General features: G+C 26.5%; 1 protein-coding gene across 1 annotated transcript in view; it reads left to right on the top strand.

Annotated features, from left to right (window-relative positions):
- Positions 1-25314, top strand: part of LOC107440111 (arf-GAP with dual PH domain-containing protein 1) — a 31973-nt gene extending 6659 nt beyond the window's left edge. Inside the window, exons 3-8 of the mRNA XM_043039081.2 lie at positions 1679-1789; positions 3139-3232; positions 4463-4612; positions 6980-7198; positions 8977-9199; positions 17310-25314. Of these exons, the coding sequence (XP_042895015.1) occupies positions 1679-1789; positions 3139-3232; positions 4463-4612; positions 6980-7198; positions 8977-9199; positions 17310-17377 (865 nt within the window). The 3' untranslated portion in view covers positions 17378-25314. The remainder of the gene's footprint in view (positions 1-1678; positions 1790-3138; positions 3233-4462; positions 4613-6979; positions 7199-8976; positions 9200-17309) is intronic.
- The last annotated feature ends 334 nt before the right edge of the window (positions 25315-25648 follow it).

The raw sequence follows: 25648 nt of genomic DNA, 5'->3' as shown, positions 1-25648 counted from the left end.
AAATGTCATATTTATAGTCACATTTATAATCTAAACTGTTTTTAAATACCTCTGATTATAACAAGCCTGTAATTTACCTCATGAAATTATATCTGTAGTAAAATAATTTTTTATAAATTTAAATTTTGTTTTGGAAAAAAAAGATGAACATTTATTAAGAGTGAGGACTTATTCTTAACCGATAACTTTACAGAAATTTTCAAAATTATTTTAAAGAAATTTTCTAAATTATTTTAAGGAAATTTTCTAAATTATTTTTTTAACCAGTTAATAACTTTTTAGCCATATTTTTATTTATGAGGTTAGAAAATTCAGAGTCACACACTTACACCACTCATTCTCATTATTAGTGTTATTTTTTTTAATCATATATTGTGGTTATGTTAACATGTTACATGACATTTTTTTTAACCTTGAATTCCTTAATTTGTTTCCATAAAATTATTTAATATAGAACTATAATGTTACATAAAGGATAAAATTTCTTAAAAATAATATATATATTTTGAAAATGTTAAAAATATAACTGAGTTCAACTTGATGTAAAAATTTTCACACTAAGTTGAATTCACTTACAGAAAGTTGTTATAAAAATGTATTTTTTATTTTGATATATTAACTTTAAAATAACTCATCAAATATTCATATATATTTCCAGAGTTCTCCCTAGAAATAAAAAAGGGCTGGGTGCTTTCTCACAGAAAAGGGTACTTTGAGTTCACCGTAAAAATTCATCAAAATGTGTAATATCACATACTAACTGAATTTGATTCTCAACAATTATTAAGTTACCATCTTATACAATTTTATGTGTATATTTCAAAAGTTTATTTTTTTGCTCATTATCTAAATAAAAGAAGATTTGTAATTTGTAAATAATAGTTAAAGGCATGCTGAGAGACAATCTCTATGCATAAATGTTTTTCAAAAAGAAAGTAAACTAAAAAATTATTTCTCGACAAACAGCTTAAAAGATTTTTTCTATAATTTATACTTAAAATTATTAGAAAAGGAGCATTTAAAAGCACATTTTTTAAAAAAAAAGGTATTTATTTAAAAAATAATTTTAAAATTTAAAATCACTTAAGAAATTTATCAATATACCCCCTTGTGAAAAGAGAAGCTTATAAAAACTAGTAGTTGAAAATAATCCTAGCAAAGCAATTAGAATTAAACCTATAAACGCAGATAATTTTTGCGTGTAATTTATATTTTAGCAGTTAATTACTTTTTCTTAAAAATGGAATATAAATAAAAAGGCCGTGTTTTTAAAGGATGGCGGCTTATTTTTACAAAAAGGGCACATTTATAGGGATCAATGGGCAGGCAGGGTGGGTTGCTTTTCTAAAAATGTTTAGAGAGAACACTGATATTTCAAACAGTCTTCAAGTAAAGTTATTGATTTATAGTAATGATTCCCCAGAAAATTTTTAATGTTAAATAAATAAGTAAATATGTAAAAATAATTTTATTGAAAAAAAATAGTTGTTCCTAAATACATATTATTAGATAAATTATTTTCTGTTATATTTCTTAAATAAAGCTTTGAAATAAGTGGTTGCTAATTTCCCTAATTTAAGATTTTATTTATCTTACAGCTGGAAATTATAGCTATAAAATAAGATCTTCAAATATCTATACTTTAAATTGTTTTTAATATTAAGTTTCTATTTTATAGTGTTTTGAAAGAACAATTTATTAGAGCCAAGTATGAACGTGAAGAATTTATTCACGTTGATCGCCAANGATTCCGAACTTACCATGAGTTGATTTCTGCTGCTGCCCTGATGTCAGATAAATAAAAGTGAATTTCATTTTATCTGAACTCTAGACTGTTTTATTTTGGTTTGTTTTGCAGTTGTCATCATCATGTTAAAGATTTAATTCTCATCGTTTTTCTTTTAGATTGTATTGTTGTCATTTTGTTACAAGGGTTTTTGTCGGAACACATTCGCCTTGTTGCAAACTATAATATGTTTTGATAAATTATTTGGCCATATTTCTTCTAAAATTCAGTTATTTTTATCTCTCTAATATATATTTATTTTTTCAATACCCAACCATAAACAGCACAATATTTATACTTTTTTTTAAATTTAATTTTTATTTTATCCTATGTTATTAGAATAGAGAGAATTTTGTCATAATTCAAAAGTACTAATAAATCTTACTGGGAATTATGAAAAAAAATGAGATTTTAATTAAAAATTTCTTTTTTAATGTTCTTTTCTTGCAAGAAATATTGTATTTTTTAAAATTACATTTGAATTTTAAGAAAAAACTGTAGATGATATCTATTAGTTCTAAATTGGAATTTCTATTAGTTTTCCCAATTTTACCATTCTATTAATGTTATTCAACTAACATGAAATATTTTCAACCTAACATTTTCCTTAATATCCTTCCCCCATATGTTTAAAGAAAGTATTTTAAAGAAAAATGTTTTCAATTTGATATTATTTTGTTATAAGTTATTTTAAATGACACTGAAGAACTAGAACTGATGAATATTTCTGTTTTAAAGAGTTTCTTCGAATTAAATACATACTAGTTTTGCTTTTTAAAATTAATCTTCTCAGATGTTCTCATTCTAATAAGTATGTTTTGAAAATGTTATAAATTAAATTTGTTTCAAAATTTAGGAAAATATTTCATATTTAAATATTTCAAATTAATATACATTTTAAACTTATTAAATTCACTTTTGATAAATTATCTGTTAACACGAGAAAGACTGAGGAGACCGATTCAGCCCCTCTTGTTTTTTCTTTTATGAAATAATTTACTATAAGTGTTTAGTATTTCTGACTTTTCATAATTTGATCAAATTTAAGTGCTTATTTAATTATTCATGTGTTAACCTTATAGAAACACATATTTATAAAACGTAGAATTACTGGAGGGTTCAAATTGGCCCCATAGGTATTTTCGTAGATACCCCATGTCCAAGGGCGCCGCTAACTTATTCTTTTGATGGGGCAAAATTTCCATTTTGCTGAATGAAATTTCGAATTTGAATGAATAATTAATAAATATGTAATTCATAGCTCCAAAAAAAAAAATTGTAGCTAATATTTTCTCAATATTTTTTTCACCAATTTATTACTGATTTAACAACTTTATGCTTAATTATTGTAGCCAATTAGCTATTGTGAAGAACCGTGGTTATAGCCCTAGTTCCGGCTTGAAGCTCACCCAGCTTCAGATGGATGGGTACCAGTTTGTCTGGGATGTAAAGGCTAATCTGTGCGCAATGTTGACCACATTGCCACAATCAGCATTTGCCACATTGTGGAGCCTTACTGTCCATGAACTTAACACAAAGGGATGCTTAACTTTTATTTTAGACAATAAGTAATGAATAATGAACTTTTTCATAAATAAATATAAAAAACTAAGAAAAAAATCAATTCGTTGCTAATTTGTAAGATATTCATAGCTAATTTATAAGATTTTGTATTTCTTATTGATATACACTGAAACAGTTTTGGAAGGACCAAACTGGCCTTTTCAGTCTTTCTAGGTATACAGTGATGTTCAGTCTTTCTAGAGATAATATAATCTGGTTAAAAATATTTATGTTTATAAAATATGTATTTTGTGTATAGTAGATTTATGTGAAGATAATTATTGTGTTTTTTTATATGCTCAAAAATTCTACTTCAGATTAGTTTGTTACAAAGTGTTAGAGGAAGGCATAGTTCCCAGAAAAACAGTCCTGGTTTGATATAAATGCTTCCTAATAGTCTATGTTAAAATGGCAGAGGCTGAGGCATTATCGCTAAAAAGCTTATTTTTTTATTCTATTTTTTTATTATTTTTCTTTATCTTTTATTCTTTTGGAATACTGTAAATCATTTTTTTTTAAAAATCCATGCAGTTTGACTTTCTCAGTAGTTGGACAAAAATAACACCCCTTTCTGCTTAATATAAAGTAGTAGTTAAGTGCATATTGAAAAAAGGACTTATTTAACATGTATATTTAATTCAGGTCTTGAGTTAATATTTAAACCTGTAATAAACTTTTTTTGCTAACCAGTGTTTCTCTAGCGAAGTATCGTAAAAAATTTGTTTAATTTCTGAAAAATTTAACTCAATTTGAGGTCAACAACTAAAGTGAATAAGCTGTTGACCTCTAGTTTTAAAATCATTTTTTGAAAATTTAATCTTTCTATACTCAATTATTAATCAGAATTTTTAATTATTTATGAAACAAATCTTTCCAATCTAAGCTGTCGATTCACAATCACTAAATCTTTATAGTGGATAATAAAGAGTTGCCACAATTATTTTCACTAGTTTGTTTACTCGTTGGCATTTTTGTATTCCTGTATCAAAATTTTATAAGCCATTTCAGCATTAGTATCTAATTTTATATTGTGTAATTAAAAATTTTAAAAGTTATATTTTATAACATTTGAGCTTCTTATATTGGTTATTACACCTTTCTTTCCTTTTCTAGGCTCATAAAGAACCAAAAGCCATCATCGAGGTTTCTAAACTGAACATGACATTTTGTCCTAAGAAAATTGGTAATCCTAATGGAGCACAATTTACATATGTTCGAGATGGTTCCACTAGAAACATATTTGTTTACAGTACAACTGGATCTGTAAGTTCATTGTATGGTATTTGATTTCTTTAAAAGTGTCTATAAATTATGTGTAATGTGATGTCATTATAGGCATTATATATTTCCAAATTTTTAAATTTTCTTTACTTCATAAATTTAATCAATCTTTCCTAATCCCTCTTTAAATAACAAAATCAGTTAGTTTATTTTTATTCAATTTTATATAGAATAAACACAAGTATTTCCATTCTCAATAAATGCAACTTTTTATTTCAGTACAAGTGTATAACTAATTATTATTCAGTGTTACGACAAGTGATGATCAAAATTTATTTTTATCCTTTCTTTCTTTGACCACTTTTAACATTAGTATATATGTCATTGGGTTTAATTAAATTTCCAGCAATCCGTTTGGCTTTAAGTCTTCAGTCAGGTTATTTAAAATGCACTGTTAATAAATCAGGGATGACTTTATTTTTTTGGCTGTATTATTTTTTGATAACTCGCCAATCATCTCTTCCCATGCTATTAAGTTTCACTTAGGAAGTATGCATTGACTTGTAATTTGAATTAGTTTATGTGAAGACTGGGGGTTTGTTGGGCTTTCCATGCCTCCTTAGTCCAATTGTTTGATATTTTTTAAAAAAATAAATCATTTTATTATTAAATTTATTCTTTTCAGCAATCGTCAAGCTAAAAATTTTGTTCAGCTCAAAAAAAAAAAAAAAAAAAAAAAAAAAAAAAAAAAAAAAAAAAAAGGGGAAATAGAAANATAATTAAAAGGAGGAATAGAAAAGAAAAACATTATATGACCTTTCGAAGAGTATATCCCAGAATGGCGTCACTATAAAATTCTCTTCGTCGCAATTTTGCGCAATAAATTAATATATATTTCATTTCTGCTCATTTTTGTCTTAAAATAAGGATACGCTGATTTTACAGCAGCCCACAATAAGGACTGAACTTGTAATGCCATAACAATACTAGATTGTTTAAAGAATTGATATCAGGATTGAACTCTCCAACCCAATTTGAATTTAAAAATTAAGAATATTTTAGAAATAAAAAGGATAATTATAATTATATCTCTATACTTCACTTAAAAATGGTTGTCATCTTTCTGTTTCATGGTTTCTTATTTGGAGATAAAAAAGTTGAATGATGTATGTTTTTTCAATAAACAGAAAAAGAATAAAATATGTTGTCAATGTAAAATTAATAAAAGTTCTAATGTTATTCACTTAGGAAATATTTGTTTATCCTTTATTTAACAGTAAGTACTAGTAATATGTATTTATTGTTCTTTTGTAATTTTTCCTATTACGTTTTTTATAATTTTAATTAATATTAAAGGTTTCAAACCGATAGTATAAGTTCCTCTACTATAATTGATAATATTTTATTAAGGAATATTTATTGGTAAATATATTAAGTTGACTTTTTTTAAGAATTAAACAGTAAAAAAAGTAACTTATATTCGATTTTTACTGAAGTATATTTACTTTTATAATGAACTGCGTAAAACTATGTCCAGTCAACATATGCTCTGAATGTAATATGAAATGACTATTGAATTCGAAAGAATATTGAAAATTAACTTTTTGGCAAAATTGCTAAATAATCTTTTTGACGAAAAATATTCAACAAGTTTTTTATAGTAACCAAAAATTAACTAGTTATTTAAGAACTAAGTTTAGGAACGAATTTACAATGTTAACCAAATAAAATTATTAGGTAAATTGTATCCCAATAATATTAGAAATTAAGTTTGTTGAAACTAGGTAAGTTGAAACTAAGTATTATTACGATAACTTTTAACACATTTTATGTTTGCATGAAATAATAATTGTGCAGTTTTTTTTGGCTTTGTTAAATTTACTTAAAGGTTGCCTTTAAAAGCTTTGATGCTAAAGTGATTTGGTTATTATGAGTTTAATTCCAATGCATCAAAATATTATAATTTTTTTAAGAATTTTAACTTTTTGTTCATATTTTATTTTTTATTGATACTCATTGGTTCAATTTCTAATTTATTTGAGTTGTTTTGTTAGTGCATACATATTTAGTTTAGGGATAAGATATTTTTCAAAGTAGTTATAGAGATAAGTTTATTTTAAAATCTTGTAATACAGTACTGGCTATCCTGTTATAAAGGAACTATGTTTCGAAGAACTGTATTGTTGAAAATGAATAAACTCTGTTGTACTTTCCATTCTTTCTATTTTGAAATAATCTTTTGTTCTTTTCATATCAATTTAAAATATTGAATAAATATATTTCTCTTTTTTTTACTTCATCTTTTTATAATAATTTTACTATAATTGTTTTTCTATCATTATTTTACCAGGTTTTAGTACTTTTTATTGTTTGATTACATGAGTAATTTGAGTTGTATTAAATTTTCAGGCTATTGTTGACTGGTTCATGGCTATTCGTTCTGTGAAGTTAAATAAATTGCTTATTGCATATCCTGGTACCAGTGAGATAGAACTGTCCCAATATTTAACAAGAGACTTTTTAAAAGAAGGCTGGATGTTTAAGACTGGACCTAGAGCAAGTGATGCTTACAAGTGGAGGTGGTTTACGCTGGATGATCGAAAACTTATGTACTTAGAAGATCCTTTGGTAGGAAGATAAATTTGAAAATTTTATAAATTTTCAAAATTTATATTTTAAATATTTGTACATTAAATGCTACTTATTTATTCAATACATATCTAACATATTTAAAAATAACTTTATAAGGCATGATTGTGCAGTTATTAAGACACGAAACTAAATTATATAAAGGTATTGTAACTGGGTTCTATAACCGGTAGTGTTTTACTTAATTCTCTTAGAAAGTCTTTTACTTTATTTTGCATTAAGCTATAAGAAATTTTTTTGAATTGTTTTTGAACCGTCTTTTTCTGAATTTCAATCTGATTACTTTGCTTCAATAAAAATGACAAATATACCCATGTTTTTATTGAGAGATAAGTAGAAATTTTGTATATTCCTTCTGAGGCAAAACATTTTAAATGAAGTGCAAAAAAAATTTTTTTTGTTAAAGTTTTTGGTTTTTATGGTTTAAATTGCTAATTTCTTACTTTTGAGGGTTAAAAAATATTGAGTTGGTTGTAAAAATTTTCTGTTTGCATGAGTTTTATTTTTTCTGTTTGCATGAGTTTTATCAAAATTTAATCTTATCTGCATTTTCTCAAAATTTTGAATGTAGTTGTTCAGATTTCTGTAAATTAATTACTTTTTAATAATAATAATTTTATATGTAGCCATTATAAAATATGAATTACTTGAAAAAAACTTATGTTTTTTTCATAAAATTTCTGAAATATCTATGCAAAGTTTTTTTTCTTGAATATTTTATTGCAAGTTATCTATGTTTTGTTCTTTATATAGTTTTCTGGTATACACCTCCAAAAATTTTATCAACTTGAGAGAGAGATAAGAACTCTTATCCCTAAAATAAGGGATTCTTTCTTTCAAACATCAATTTTTGTTAAGAGTACTTTCTTTTATATCTTTAATGATGGAAATTTGTCATTTATTTTTTTAAAATTTATTTCAAAGCACTAAGACACCGATGCATTGTAGACATTTAGTACGATAGTATTATAGTACTAAATGTCTACAATGCACACACACAAATTCTTATGATCTGATATCTACACCAGCTCTAACTACATGAATAGGAAGTGGGGAAAATTCTCATTAAATGTATCGCTATGCATGTGTTCGAAAGAATGATGCTATTGGAAGTCTCAATAATAGTGATTTTACAGTCTAAAATATATTTAATTCTGTATCATATTCCTATAATTAAAAATACCTCTTTCTTGATGATGATTGATGCATACTTATAAACTGCATGCATGATGTTTTGCATACTTATAAACATAAAAGTTATATAAACTAAAAGTTTGTGAGTTATCATTAATTCTTCCTTTTGATGCATGTTATTTTAGAATTTCTTTTCAATCTTGTGCTTGAATTTTCTGTGTTATCAATTTCCAAATTTTTATAAGAATCATACCATTGCAAAATTAAGAGCCAATAACGATATGAGGCAAATTTACCTAATAACATAAACTCTTTACTCAAATGACATAATACATGATGCGTAAGATTATCAATTTCAAATTTTTTATTAGAATCGTACCATTGGAAAATTCAGAGCTAACAATGACATAAGGCAAATTTACCCCATATCGCAAAGACTTAATGTAGTACTCAATGGACATTGAACATGAATTTTGTGTCAGATTATCAATTTCAAAATTTTATTAATGTGACTACGGGTTGAGTGGTCTTTAAACGGCTTGCTTTTGTATTTTTATTTTAAGGTGGTGAAAGTTTATTTATTTAATCCTCTGTATCCTATCTATAATCCTCTGTATTTATAGGATCCTTATCCAAAAGGGGAAGTGTTCCTTGGTTATCATGGAGATGGATTTTCAGTGAAGCAAGGTGTGCCTCCTGGCATGAAGGAACAAGGATTTGGTTTTACATTAAAGACTCGTGAAAGGACATTTTTGTTTGGTGTTCAAAGAGAAGAGGATAGAACTGAGTGGATGAAAGTCTTACAGAGTGTTATTGACCGGCCATTAACACCTCAAGATAATACTAGTGAGTTCTTGAACTAAGTTTTGTATCTATTCCCTTATTCCTTGTATTACAATATCTGTGATTTGAACTTTTATGTTTGATTGTCCTTATATTAGATGTTTTTATAAGTTTCATAATGTGAAAAAAAAATATATATTGTAGAATTGACTTTATAAATGATTTTTTTGCTGACTGTTATTAGGACCTTATTGTGGAAAGCTGCATGATTTGCATTTGTTTGCATAATTGCTGAACATTCCTATGATTTTTATTTTCAGAAAAATCTCTTCATTTAAGAGACATACTTGTCTTTGTGATTTTTGACCATCCAACTTTATCTTTTTAAATTTTAAAAATCCTTTTAGAAGCATATTCTTGACCATGGTAGAAGAAACCTTTTAGTATGGCTGTAGATTATTTTCCATTTCAGATTTTTTTTTTTGAAATAACAAATGGAGAAAAAATTGCTAGCGGAGAGAAGTAAGAACAAATAAAATTAGAGATAAAACTAAAAAATAATTTTTTGATCTTTATTTATGAAAACTAAGAAATAGTTTTCCTTTTTATTTTTTTTTAAGAAAGAAAAAAATTGATACCAAAAAAAGTCATTTACTTAATCCTGCTCTCCACACTTTATTAAAGTGTCAAAAATTATTATTTTCATTTGCAGGATTGATCAATGAATGCTGAAAAAATGCAGAAGAAAATCAGTTACAATTTGTCGAGCATTCTTTGTCACCCTGTGTATAATGTTATAAATTCACTGAACCCAATGTAAATTTCAACAATAGAATCTTTGCAATAATAAACATAAAATCATGAAAAATCAAACAAAAATTGAAATATAAGAAATGTTGAAGATTGAAGTTTCAATTTTCAACAATAATAATTAAATCCTCTTAAGGAAAGGACATTCAGTGCCAAACTAAAGAAGCTGCACTCTGGGAAATATATGTCCTTCTATGTTGAAACTAGTACAGACTGATGGTCAATTCTTTTCCTTTACTGAAACAAGTGCCTTTGCTGATGTGCAAAGCAGTTTTCAATATAGAAGGCAGTAGAGAAAATTCAATTCAAGTTTGGCTTTGCAGATTTATAAACGAGCGCCATGAACATTGTAAAATAATAATAATAATTCAGTAAATGAACATAATGTTCTGTTTATTGTTTTTATTGTCTGCTAAGTCCCTTTGATGGCATGGTAATGAATTTCATTTGAAGAATCTTTAAATGGGCTTTAATCAGATACCATAAATTAAAATTCTGTTAATTCTTCCTAAAAATAAAAAGATTTTATTTTAATATCATCTGCAAGACCTTTCTCTCGATTTCTTTATTGGACTTAGTCTCAGAGGTTTGGCAGCTCTAACGAGCAGGGCACATCGACCAGAGGTCTATTGTACCCAAATCCTAAATCATGATTAGCATGAAAGCCCTATAGCTGAAATAAAATTCATCTTACAGGAACATCTTGCAGTTCCCAGGCATTGACACAATGCTGCCCTAAATGCTCAAATCTTTGAGCAGAATAGACTTCACAATCACAAAGTATGTGTCGTGATGTCTCTTTTTCAAGATGACAACCCCGACAAAGAGAATTGGATTCTATTCCCATTATGTAGAGGTGTCTCCTGAGGATGCAGTGTCCAGTAAGAAGACGAATGATCTTTCTTAAACTGTTTCTATTAAACTTTAAAAGCTTTTTTTGACGTACATTAAGACAGTCACGATTTAGCTCCTTAGCTTGTCTCTGACCATCAGCTGTGCGCCATTGCTCATGGGCAATTTTGCCATAAAGCTTGAATATGGATGCCCTAAATGAGGTGGGAGAAATTCCCAGTGCAGGTTCAGGACCCCAGAAAATTGCATTAGAGCCAACCCGTGCCGCTTTATCAGCTAGCTTATTTCCACCGATACCCATTGTCCAGGTACCCAATGCAGGGATACCCTTTTATGAGTGGATAGGTCACAGAGGACCGAGAAGCATTCCCACACTAACAAAGAGGTGAATTTACACCTTGACAGTGATAGGAGAGCAGCCTGACTGTCAGAACAGATGCGGATAGTCGTATTTTGATATCCTTTGTCTATGCATAACTTGCAGCACAAGATAATGGCATAGACCTCAGCCTGAAAAACGGTGGCATAATTTCCCAGGGGAAAGTGAAGTTTGGTACCATCATTGGAGCAGTAAATTCCTGCTCCTGATTTGGCACCAATCTTTGACCCATCAGTGTACCATATCAGGCATTTGCCTTTAAGCCACCGAGGAGAATTGAACCATTCATCTCTAGTAGGAAAATGGATCTTGAAGGGCTTGTGAAAAGCATATCTTAGTGACATATAATCACTAGGCATAATAAAAGAGGATAAATCCTTCACTTGTGAAACAAGATGTCCCCATGACAAGTGTTTGGAATTCTCTTTCCATAGGCCAAGGTACATAAGACGCTTTACGCCTGTCTGAGCTTCAACTTCAATGCGTAAGTTCAATGGAAGAAGCCCAAGTAAGCTCTCTAGAGCAGCTGTAGGAGTGGTCCTGAGACAGCCTGACAGGGCTACACAGACCATTCTTTGTAGTCTGTTAAGATTAGACCTTGCAGAGCTCAATCTAGTCCTTGACCACCAGACGATTGCGCCATAAGTGATGATAGGACTAATAATCATTGAGTATATCCAGTAGACTATTTTGGGGGACAGTCCCCATGTTCTACCAATAGCATTTCTACAAGACCAGAAAATTTTTCTGGCCCTGTTGGTGCAGTATTCAAGTTGAAGACCCCAATTTAGTTTGGAGTCAAAATAAACCCCGAGAAACTTGACTTTCTCCGTGAGTTCCAATTTATGGTCCAGGTAGTATACATTACCTAGATCAAGTTGCCTTTTCCGTGTAAAGGCTACATAACTTATCTTGAATGGATTGACAGATAAGCCTGATTTAAAACACCACCTAGCTACTTCTAGGAGTGCATTATTCATGATATCAGAGACAGTTTTTCCATGTTTGCCTCTGACAACAATAACACCGTCATCAGCGTACCCGATACAGGGAATGCCAAGAGCAGTTAACCGAACTAACAGGGAGTCCATTACCATACACCATAGGATAGGGGACAAAACCCCTTGGATCGTCGGCACTGAACGATCTTGGAAGAGAACTACCATTTTTTCTATACGCATCTTGCTCCTGTCTCAACTTCCTCTCAGCCGTCAGATCTGGATGGAGTCTATCTAAGACGGTCCTTAGCTTCCTCCCCATCAACAGTTCCGCAGGACTAGCACCTGTTGTGGTGGTGGGAGTACAATGTTGTTGAAGAAGGAACTTGGCAAGCCTCTTCCTCCAATTTCCCTTCACAATGCGCCTTAGGGCANAAATCAGGAAATTTAGAATTTTATAAGCATAAAATAATCTGCTGAATATTTCAAAAAAATAGGATCATTTGGAAGAGATTTATTGCTTAAAACTATATGAAATTAAAATGCCCGTCTTTAGTTATAATTTTTTATATATAGCCTGACTACTTTATGACATATGTGGCATAATATAAATATATATTATATAACTGATATATTTCCATATACAATTATCTAAATAATAAAATTTTTAAAAGCATAAAATTTTTTTAAAATTTTAAAGTTTCGGAATATTTGTTCCGATTATGACATTTTTCTTTAAAAAAATTGTTATCTTATTCACCATATCACCAACGTCGATTCTCTCTTATCATCAGCAGATGTCAGCACAATAGTAGTCATTTATAACTTCTGAATAATATGAATGTGTTGATTTATGCTTATCTGTACAAAGAAGTTTATTATATACAATTTCATTTAAAATTAGAAAAAAAAATTCTTTTCAATGGTTTAAGTTATCGATAATATGTTATGAAGGGGAAGAAAAAAAAAGATTAAAAATACGCGCATTAGATGATAATGATGTTAGCATAATCCCCTTGATCATAGTGTAAAATAAAAGTATTAAATAATTGTGTGAAATAAAAGTATTTTTAATTGAATTTCAGTTACATTTCTATGGTTGCTTGCGGCTTTATGATATCCATAATAATAAAATATCTAAATTCATAATAATAAAGCTCGGATCCTTTTGCTCATCAATACAAGTCAGTTAGGAAAACGAAACTAAACATATTTTTTATTTGACCAGTAAAAGAGAGATTCAAATTTAATTACTCGATGCAATCTTTTTTTCTTCTTTTAATAGAAATTTTTTATAAAAAAATAGCAACGAAAATTGAAAACAAACGCTGTTAATACGGCTATAAATCTACCGCCTGTATTTGCCGGTCAAGTAACCCGCAGTTAAGAAACCGACGGTCAAAAAATAATGGTGGAATCGCTTTTGAACTGTCGGTCAAAGTTTCCAAACTGGGGGTTTCGGAACTGGGAGTTACGCGCTAGGTCAGATTCAATGGTGAATACGGGGGTTAGTGACATAAAGTCACTAGGCATTGGACTTATTATAAGCATCTGCTTTTTTTCCTCTTGGGCAAAGCAAAAGTATGATTGTATAAAAACTAAATTAAATTTAAACTACATAAGGTTTTTATGTACAACTTTTATATTAAATATTTGTAAATTGTGCTAAATTTATGATAGATAAATCTTAATTTTTACAATAATAATCTCTGCTTGACTGCACGAAAGTTTCATACAAATTTTATTTTTTGAAGATAGTTATAGATTTTGTAAATTCTGCAACTGGGCATTCGCTGGCTCAAGTTTTGTCAACAAGCATTAAATTTACTGAAAATTGCTTGAGTTTTTTGATGCAAAACAATTGGCTTGCGCAAATATTGATGGTTGCTGCAAAAAAATATACCAGTAATAGGTGATCTGTTTTTAAGATTCAAGTATGCTGCACATCGAAAATATGTTAAAGGAAGTTTTAACCTTGATTTAATTACATTCTGGTCTCTGAGAGGTTTACAGAAAGGAAAAGCAAAGCAAGTGCTCTCTGTACTGCCTAATTCAGTTGACCTTAACTTCTGTAGACTGTAATGTATCCTGTTATGATTAAATTTTTATGAAACATAGATGAAGTTTGATGAACTGTTTAGTTTCTGGACTAACTTTCCTTCACTTTAATGAACAATAATATACCCTGCAATGTTGAATATGGAAATAAGGTTGCTGAATTAAAATCTTTTCTTCAATAATTGAAACATTGTGATTAAAATAAGAATGTTTTTTTTTAATTTTCTAACTGAATTTTTTTTCTGTTTTAGTTGTTTTCTAGTTCATTGGCAACCTGTCTGCATAATTTTATTTTCACGTTATTTAAAAAAAAAAATTCTGTATTATTTTTAGGACCTTTATAATTATTGTTCTGTTTGTGTTACATTAAATTTGGAAGATTTTCCTGTTTTCCTTTTAAAGTGAAAGGAAAACTATAGTATAAAGCTATTTTATTGTAGTTTTGTTCCCCTATGGTTTGTAACAAATGTTCCTTTGTCTTCTATGTAAGTCACATTAACACAGTATTTAAGGCACTAAGCTTTCATTGTGTAGGGCTGGGATTCTATCTCCAATGGTGGCTCGAAGCCTACCTAACTTCAGAGCGATGTGTTACTGCTTGTGTGTAAAGTAAAGGCAAACGTTCACTATACGGACCATATTGTCACTATCATGTCATGTCATTGGTCTCAAAATTTTGCAGAATTAACCTCCATGACCTCTGGGTCATAAACTGGTTGTTTAGGGAGTACTACTGGCTCCTGAGCTATGTTCAAAATTAAGGGTTACACATGCAAAATATATATAAATATAATCAGTTACTTGCATTTATTTTTGATTAACTACAGCAAAGTGAGATTGGTTGGAAGAGGACAAATTTTTTAAAGTTAATATAAATATTTTCCTTTAATATTTTATTGTATTTTTTTTTTAATAAAAGAGCAACAAATTTGTTCTCTGGGAAAACTGTTAAAGTAAATGTATAGAAATGCTGGATTAAATTCTGAGAGGGTAAATAATGATCATATTTATAATAACACAGTGAACATTATAACTTTTTTTTCCTCTGAATTATGATAGAATATTTATTTAGCTTTATAACTATGTAGAAAAAACTTTTCTTCTTCCAGATATAATTGTTTGGTTTAATTTCATTATTTATAATTTTTTTTTTTACTGAAATACTTATGCTTCAAGTTTATTTTAACCTTAGGTTAATGTGTAAATTATAAATTCTTCTTAAGGAAAATATTTATTAAAACCTCTTCTTCTTCTTGCAAATTCTTGTTTTCAAGGTTAAAAAGGATCATATTTATGATTACATTCTGAATATGATAATTCCTAAAAAATTTATGTTAACCAATTTTTCTTTTCAAATATTTTTAGTGTTCAGTTTAAATACATCATTTATGAAATTAGTTCTGTTTTCTATTAGTTCTGTTTTTTATATTTCAGCTTTTATGTTTTGCTTTATTATTAATTTATCAATTGGATAATTTTTTTAAAATTTTTCATTTGAGAAACTCTATGGTCTGGTTAAGCTTTTTTATGTTTTCCATTTTAAATGTTGGAACTGTTTTACATTATTACTGTTTTTTGATTTCATTTTTCAATTAATCTTTTTTGATTCATTTTTCAATTAATGTTTTTTAACTTTTTATCATCATTACTAATCTTTGTATATAAAGTGTTGTTACTTCATTATTAAATTAATATCAAATTTTTAAATTAATATCATTATTTCTAATTTTTGTTAGATTTGTATATAAAGTGTTGGTACTTCATTGTTTAATTATTAATGATGTTTTTTACTCAATCGCAAATCACTTTTAATGACTGGAAAACATCTTGTTTCAGTCCAACCATTGATTATAGTAACATTTTCTATGTAAGTAAATAAAAATTATTTTAAAATAGTAACTTTTTTTAACGCAAATTTACTGTGATAAATCAGTTTTTTTTTTATTATGAAATCATTTCTAAGTATTTTTTACTAATTTCACCAAGTAAAATTATTAGTAGAATTTTTTTCTTTAACTCCATTTAATTTAGTAGTTTATATTACATATGTTTGCTTATTTTGAAAGATATTGCAGATCATGTGGCATGGTAAGGTTGGTTTTAATGTAGCAGTAACCTTTATCACATAACCCCAATAAGGTTTAAAGTTTATAAATGATTAACAAATAAACCACACAAGCTTGAAATAATGTTAAGTTGTTTGTAATGCATTGCATATAAATTATGCTAATGTACATGCAAAGTGGTTTGGATTAAGTTTGCATAAATATCTCTTTTATATCGAGATTGAATCTAAAAACACTAAACATCATCATTAGAAAAATATTGCTCTTTAGAATCTTAATATACAAAGAAAAAAAAAGTTTCAAAGCAAGGTTTGCAATAAGAACTAGGAATTGTATTTTTTGTAAAGGTTTATGCTTGCCTTTATTTATTCTTTAAAAAATATTGGCATTGTAACATTTCTGCTTTGTAGGAATAATGATTAACCAGTTAATCTTAATGTGTTGATTCGCAAATACAATAGAAACCGCAAATGCAACTTTTGTATGTTATCTGATTATGGTTCTTATAAATAAATAACAACTTATATGTTATTTAATGACTGAATTGAGTTTTTTTTTTAAATTAAAAACCAAATGTGTATATGTGTTTTATTTAAAATATTTTTTTTTTATTTCTTTTTTTTTTGTGGCAAAAATCCAAATATGCCTTTGGTTCATTATAGTTTTATAGTAATTTTAATCCTGACATGAAACTAAATGTGCTTTTTGTTATTTCATTTGGTATGGTATTGCAACTTATAAATACTAATTTTTTGAATTATAGCAGTCTTTTAATTATAGTTTTATGATATTTTTCTTCTTATGAAAATTCATCTATGCTATCATTCTAATTAAAGTTCAACTATTTATATCAGCTTTAAAATCTCTCTTTTCCTTATGCTACTCTTTTTATTATATTTTTTTTCCTATAAAAATCCAAATATGCCTTTTATTTCTTGATCTGGTACTAACAATTAGTGAATTGTGAGTACCAAGGAATCATTGATATTCAAATGTAATTGCATAAAATTTTTATGCAAATAGTTAATATTATTAATAACTAAACCACTTTTCTATCTGTTCTCTTTCAGTGGCAGCAAATTTGGTTAGAAAAAGAGGAACATTCAATTCTCCTCTTCATCTTTTAAAAGTGAGGTAGTTAAGGTTAAGATTTAGAAGACTATTGATTTCTTTTGTAAGAATTTTTAAAAATCACTTAAACTGGAAGACTGATTTACAGACAAGTTTGTAAATTTTAGAAATCTACAGGAATATATGTTCTCCTCAAAGGAGCTCTGATGTATATTTTTTGCTAAGCAACCTGTAAATAATATCTTTTCTTTTCCCATTAAGTTAACCTTCCATCCATTGAAATTCACATATTGTGTTATGTAATGTGATAATTTTTAATAGCAATTTTTTTTTTATAAAAATAGAAAAATGAATTTAAAAGATAAATATTTTTTCCCCTCCAAACTGTATTCAGTTAGTATTTGTTTTAATATTAGAAAATTAGTAGTAAGGAATATAGACTTTTTCAATTTTTCTAATCATAAAAAGATGCTATCAATTTTTTTTGTAAGCAATGCATCTTGTTCTAAGCCAAAGCAATCTTAAGCTGAACCTATTCAATGCTACAGCTCTACACTGATTCACTCTATCTGCTTTATACTATCCATCCAGTGGATTACCTTCCTCTTCGCCATTCTCCATTTTATACTCTAAAAGGTTATCTTTTTTAGTTGGATATACTTTATCATATCTATGTATTCTAAATTAGACTGATAGTTTTCATAAATTTATAGCCAGAATGATTTGCGTGACAGGATATAAATTTTTCCTCCCTTTATTCCTGTTTTTCATTAAAAATATTTCCTACATATGACGCTACAGGTATTAAACCTATAGCTCAATAAAAAAAAAAGGAAAAAAAAAGAAATACATCACCTTTTTTAAAAAAAAATTTTTTTTAAGGAAGGAAACTGAATAAATATATATTAAGGATATATGTAAAAATATATCTGGAATGTAACTATTTTAAATTGTTTGAATAATTTTTTTGTTGATTTCAATTAAATAATTTGTAGATTATTTAAATTAATTGGTAATTTAATAACTATTAGTAATTATTATCTCCAGTTAATAATTAGTATTATTAGCCAATACTTATCATTATTTGTTATCATATTTATATGGGGAGAAATGGGGAGAGGGTAAAATGACCAGAGGCAAAAGTCTGAGTATGATGCATTCCATATCATTAACTCCTAATACATTTAGAGAATGGCTTTCATGCCAGGTTTAAAGATAAATATAAATGCTGGCTACAATTTTTAATTCTTTTTGCTGACCTACTATTTTTTTACCTATTATTTTTTTACTTTTTTCCCGATCTCTTGTTATTGTAGTACAATGTGTTAACTTTTTGACTAGTCTTCATTATATTTGTTAATATTTTATTTAGTTTAATTGACTTATTTGATTCATAAATTGCAAAAGTAAGTCATAATATTTTTACAACTATTTAAATTAAAGAGAAATATCATGCAAAAGAGGAAAAAGAACCTTTATTAATTGAATTTTTTTTTCTTTGAAATTTCGCTAAGCTAAAACTACTCATAATTCTTTCACTTTTTCAGGAAGTTTGATTTGTCAGAGTTTGATGTATGGAAGGTTGTCTTTATTATGATTTAATGAATCTGTTCATAATTAAGTTATTTTTATGCAATAATTATTTCCAAATCTGTGTGAATTTGCTTGAGTTGATTATATTATACATAATATTTAAATGATATAAAAATATAGATTTAAATATGAGATATACATTTTGTTTTGGTAAACTTAATCCATATTTATTTTTTTCTTTCTGATATGTGATTACTTAGCAAAATTACCAATGGTAACTGTATTACTTTTCCAATTTTTGTAGTTATTGCATTAACACGATTTATCTGTGCTTTAAAATGAAATATGGTCTTCACTTGGTTTCAACTTATGTATGTCTATTGCAATAATTATTAAATATTTAAAAGTAAATTAATTTAACTAACCTATTCTGTAAAAAATATTAAATAAATTGTTTGAACCTATTCAATTATCAAATTTTTGATTGAATCTTTTCCTTTAAGTAATTTTCATATTGACAGAAATTTTCTCATCTGATTTCATTAAAATATTTAAATATATTTTAATGTCAGTAATTTTGCTTTAAAGCATAAGCCAAACCATTTTCATCTAGATTCAATAGAAGGTTATTTTTTGTTGCGTCTATTTATATTAAAACTTCAAGATTACTTTCATAAAGATCTGTTTCATCATCTTTATCCAGAAGATTATTTTCTGTCTAATCAAATTCTATTAATTGTTTAATCTCATCATATTCTATTATTTTTTGTTTAATCTAATTTCATCAAATTCTCTAATCATGCTTAATCTCTGCAAATTTCTTACTTTAAAACAATAGCTAACCCTTTTTCATTTAGGTAAGGCAGGAAAGCTAATTTAAACTGCCTGATTAATATAAATTCGGAGTAATTAATATAAATTCTGCCTAATTTGACAAGAACTTTTTCTAACTAATTTCATTTAAATCTCTTGATTTACTGTCAAATCAAATTTTATTAAACTCTATCGATTTTTTCTGTCTCATCTTATTTCATGAAAATCTGTAGATTTTTGTTCTGTTTTATTTAATTTAATTCACATCTAGAATTTTTTTTCTGTTTTATCTAATTTTATTAATATCTATAGATATGTTTTAGTCTCATCTAATTTCATTAAAATCTATATATTTTTTCTTGTCTCATCTAATTTAATTAAAATCTATAGATTTTTTTCCTGCCAATCTAATTTAATTTAAATCTATAAATTCTTTCCTGTTTCATGTAATTTCATTAGAATCATATTTTTTACTGTCTCATCTAATTTAATTAAAATTTCTAAATATCCTTGATTTTTGTAAATTCCTTGCTTTAAAGCATTTCCCAATTCTTTTTCATCCTTATTAGACAGAAAATTATTTTCTGCCTCTTCGAATTTCATCAATGAATTTATTCTAACTAATTTTATTTCAAATTTCAATAAAATTATTTAAAATAAGATCTTTTGAAAAACATTAATTTTATGTATTAATTTTTTCATCCATTTCTTCCTTATTTAACTTGGCTATGTATTCTGATTCTTTTCTGAAATTGTGAAATGTGCAAGAAGAATAATAGACATTTCATTTATGTCAAATCATTTTGAGATGTTTAGTACCTAAAATGTTATTTCTGAAAGGTTAAATCATTTCACTCATTGTCATTTAAATGCTGCATCCATGCTATAAATGCCAAATGTCATACTAATAAATGCACAATTTACTATAATACAAATAATTATGTAAAGTTTTGATAAATGTTTATAATTAAAAATATTTTAAATATATTTAATAGTGATACTGCTTTTATAAAATATGCATTTTATAGAACATTTTGCTATTGTTGATTTCCAACTACTACTCAATCATTCATAAATTTTCTTTTCTTTTTGTTTAAATTTTATTAGAATGCAGTCATTGATAGTGCTTTTTATTTACTTTATTGTATGTATTTTTATGAGCATATTGCAGCTTTTAATATTGAAAAAGAAAATAATGAAAACTTTGCTGTTTAGATTTTAATGTTTAGGCTAGATTGTAACATTGTTGAAATCTTATATATGTAGATAAGATTGTATGTGTGAAGTTGCTTGATATTTTTTCAAAAAGCATGAGGATAAATAAGAAATCTATTGACATATAAAATGTTAAATAGATTTACTGATAAGTACCAGTGAAAAGGTTTGAAAGGCATTATTATTTTATTGCTTAGTGACAACAATATACATTGGCACAATTATAAATATGATTCATTATGTTATTTTGTTGTAATTATTTTTTATATATTTTTTGACATATTGCTCTGTTTTCTTTCTTTTTAAAAACCAGAGCTTGAGTTATGAGAAAATTAATTAGGATTATTTAGAAAATGCTTTCATGAATTCAAAAGTTTTGTTTCGTGAAAGTTCACAAAAAAAAGAGAGGAAAAAAAAAAAGAAACAAAAAAGAAAGAAACAAAAAAAAAGAAAAAAGAAATTGGATATAACTGTTTTTTGAAACAAACTGCAATAACATTTACATTTTAAAAGTGACATTAAAATAATAAATTTGCTAATAACTCAAATAACCTAATAAGCAATTTTAAATTATGTATAATTCTGTCTTTAAATGTATTAACCATATTTCATTCATTTTCTGTGCATTTCAATAAAAATTTAGAAAAAAAAAATGCATCGAAAAATTGTAAACAAACGAATGGTCTAAAATCCTCATAATTGTAAAATCCATAAAGCCTCTCATCCTAATCTGTGCTGATTTCTGAGGGTCTTCTGTATTTCATTTCAGTACTTATACCTTTCATAATCAAGCTCTGGGTTTGATTAGCAAGGAAATATCACTAAATAATTTCAAATATTTTTTAAATTAATTTGTAGAGAGTTGAACTCAAATGTTATTTATTTTGTCATATATTTTAAGATTAGTTGTGTAGTTTTTAAGCTATGTCACATTGTTGTCATTTCCTTTTACAAGAAATCATTTAAAATTATTTTAATTTCTGAATTTTTTATTATTTTTATGCTCTAAAGCTTTTTAATATGAATGGTTAATAATTTAAAGCTGAATATTTGTAACTAAAATTTATTTTCATGCCAAAAACTAAAGTTTATGCTTTCATTCAAATCTTAAAAGACTGAATTTATTTCTCCTGGAGTTATTCATTTATATTATATTCTTTTCAAACTTTTTTCTGAATCTTAATCTTGGGTGAAAACTTAAATCTTATTCTCAATAATATTAAGTCTGTTCTCACTTTGCTTCTTAATCACAACATCAGTGCCAATTCCAAAAACACATCAGAAGTTTTCTGAAATTTTATTTCATTTTAGAAAGCTTGTTATTGTTTACATTCGCTTAACCATTCATATTTATCAATGCTTGTCTGATTGAAATATGTCACATATTAGTTACAAATGAAGTTATTTGTTTTATTTACTTTTTGTGAGTAAGAATGAGAAATCGTGCCTGTATTTTAAGTGAGATACTTTAAGATTGGGAACAAGAAGAGTTAATGTGATAAAATAGATGATTATGTAAATGACGTAGGACCTTTTCATGTCTTAAGATTTTAATTCTGTGTCATGATGTCTAGTAAATTGACGTTCTAATTATGATAAGAATTTTAACATGATATATCAACATGAAAGCATATAAGTTCAATTATAAAAAAATGGACTCTAAATTGATACTGTTATGATCAATATATTTCTATTTTTATAAATATATGTAATGTACTTTACCATCATGATGCTCGCATATCTAATTGAACATGTATGTTAGGTTTCGTAACATATAAAAATCATATCATTGTCTAAGCTTTTGGCTTAAACTTCACATAGCATATCAAATCCATTTATCATAGAAATACATGAAATATTAAAAGTCGATATAAATCCTTACATTTTAGTAGGAAGAAATACATTGTCAATGTTAGGCTTAAATTTTAGGATACATATCAAATTGATATTATGATATAAATTCATGAAATATCAAAAATAGATAAAAATGTTTACATTTTAGAAGAAAGAAATATACTGTAAGTGTTAGGCTTAGATTTCAGGATTTATATCAAATACAAACTATGATATAAATTCATGAAATATCAGACATTGATATAAATTCTAACATTTTTGAAGTTTCAGATTTTAAGTTTCAGGCTAAGTTTTGTGATTCATATCAAATTAAGATTAAGAAATAAATAGGTAAAATGATAAAAGTAGTTATAAAATTTTTTTAAGAAATTAAATGTACTAAGCATTTTCATCATCATATAGTGGAATATTTATTATATAAGATTTAGGTGTTATTAATTAATACACTGTTGGCCATTAAAATTGCTACACCAGAAAAGAATACAAATAGCAGAAAGGCATTTATTGCTGAAAATACCTATAATAGCTTTCATCAGTGTTTTTCTCCATCTTATTATTTTGTGATCCTTAAGTTTTCTCTTTTTTTATTTTGTTTTTACACAATTCTAAAAATATATTTTAAGGTTAGGGATTATGGAACATCCTGTATATTTAAGATAGTTTCTATTATTTAGTGGTTTTACGAATTGTTCATAAATCATATTTAACTTTACCTATTATTACTGACTTTACACATTTACCTATTATTAGGAACTAGTTCATATAAGAGCAATGTATGCATGTAACATTCATGTATAGAATATTTTAGATGAGCTTAAAACTTAGGATATAAAAAACATCATTACTATACTTTTCAATATAATAAAAAGTTTCACTCGCAAAATAAAATAAAATAAAATTTATTTTCTTTGAAATATCTTCTTTCTTTTCCATTGTTTTTGGGTTAAGATAAATAGATCAATTGTGTTGTTATTTCCAAATACTTTAACTATCCAAATATTTTCCTATTAAAATACTCCAATACATAACAAAAAACAAATATTTTGCAAGCATATTTCCTATGGACATTTGACAATCTCTTGCTGCAAAACTGTTATTAAATATCTAGAAATATTTCACATTAATTGAAACATCAAATTGAAAGAATTTAAAATTGTGTTATTAATAAAAAAAATCAATGTTGAATTCCAAAGTATATAGGCTAATGTTAAGAAATCATAATGCACAGTTAATAGTTCTGGTTTCCATATAATATCTGCTGCTATTGTTATGAACTATTAAGAAGAGTCATAACAAACCTATTTAATTATGATGAATTTCAAATCATATCAGCTATGAACTATAGTAAAAAATTATTAATAAACTGTTTAATAATGTTGAATTCCAAATCATACCAGCTACGGTTATGAACTAAAGTAAAAAAAGAAATTAATAAACCTAGTTAATAATTATGAATTTCAAATCATAGCTACTACTGTTATGAACTATAATAAAGGAATATAAGAAACCTATTTAATATTGATGAATTTTAAATCATATCAGCTACTCTCAAGAACTATAATGAAATATTATTAATAGAGTATTTTATAATGTTGAATTCCAAGTGATATCAGCTGCGGTTATAAATCATACTAAAGAAAAATATTTCCAAACCTAGTTAATTGTGAATTTCAAATCATATCAGCGAATGTTATGAGCTATAAATAAACAGAATATTAATAAACCTAGTTTATAATGATGAATTTCAGATTATAGCTACTGTTATGAACTATTCTAATGAAATGAATATTAATAAACCTGGTTTATAATGATGAATTTCAAATTATAGCTACTGCCTACTGTTATGAACTCTAATAAAACGAATATTAATAAACCTAGTTAATAATGAATTTCAAATCATATCAGCCGCTGTTAAGAACTACAATAAAACGAATATAAATAAACCTAGTTAATAATAATGAATTTCAAATCATATCAGCTACCGTTAAGAACTACAAGGAAAAATTATTAATGAACTATTTTATAATGTTGAATTCCAAGTGATATCAGCTACGGATATGGACTAAAGTAAAAAAAAAAAAATTAATAAACCTAGTTAATGATAATGAATATCAAATCATATCAGCTAATGTTATGAACTATAATAAAAATAATGTTACTAAACCTAGTTAATAATGATGAATTCCAAATCATATTAGCTGATGTTATGAACCCTATCATTCCATTTGAATGACGCGTCGATGTTACCTTTGTCTGTTAAAAGATATATAGGACTAAATGAACTGTCAGATATTTTTGTAGACATTGAAAGATGTTTAGTGTTAGCTCAATCATATGTAATCTCTCTGCTCTTTCAGATTGGATTTTTGTGGACCACTTTTAAATGTGTTTTATTGACACACAATTTTATAAGCTTCATTTGTTGTGTATTTTCATGTAATTTATGCTCATTCACATTCATGTAACAATTAATTTATTTACTTATATCTAAGTAGTAGATTTTAATGTCCTAAAATTATATTCTTTGTACTTACGTTTTCATGTACTGTATATTTGTTGATGTGTTTTTAATAAAATGAAGAGTATGAATTGTTGTTTTTTATTTGCGTAATTATTTGCATTTATTAAAAAAAAAAAGAAAATTAGAGATTTTTTTAAATAACTTTATTTTTGAATATGATTTTTCAAATTGTAAAGCAACTATCTTAGGTTTTACACAATAAAAAAAATCACAAAATTTCCAGTTATGGTAGCAATATTTATCCTCGAAAAATCACATGTTTTGGACTAAGAAAGCTTTTTCTCTAATTATTTCTTGATATACATGATTATTTTTAAACAAATTGACATTCACTTTTTAATATGCATTAAGTTTCAAATTGTTTTCGTTCTGCCAAAAGGTATGAAATAATTCGCAAAATGT

The sequence above is a fragment of the Parasteatoda tepidariorum genome, chromosome 1 (assembly GCF_043381705.1).
Source record: "Parasteatoda tepidariorum isolate YZ-2023 chromosome 1, CAS_Ptep_4.0, whole genome shotgun sequence".
Classification (NCBI taxonomy): Eukaryota; Metazoa; Arthropoda; class Arachnida; order Araneae; family Theridiidae; genus Parasteatoda; species Parasteatoda tepidariorum.
This window is presented reverse-complemented; position numbering and strand designations above follow the sequence as displayed.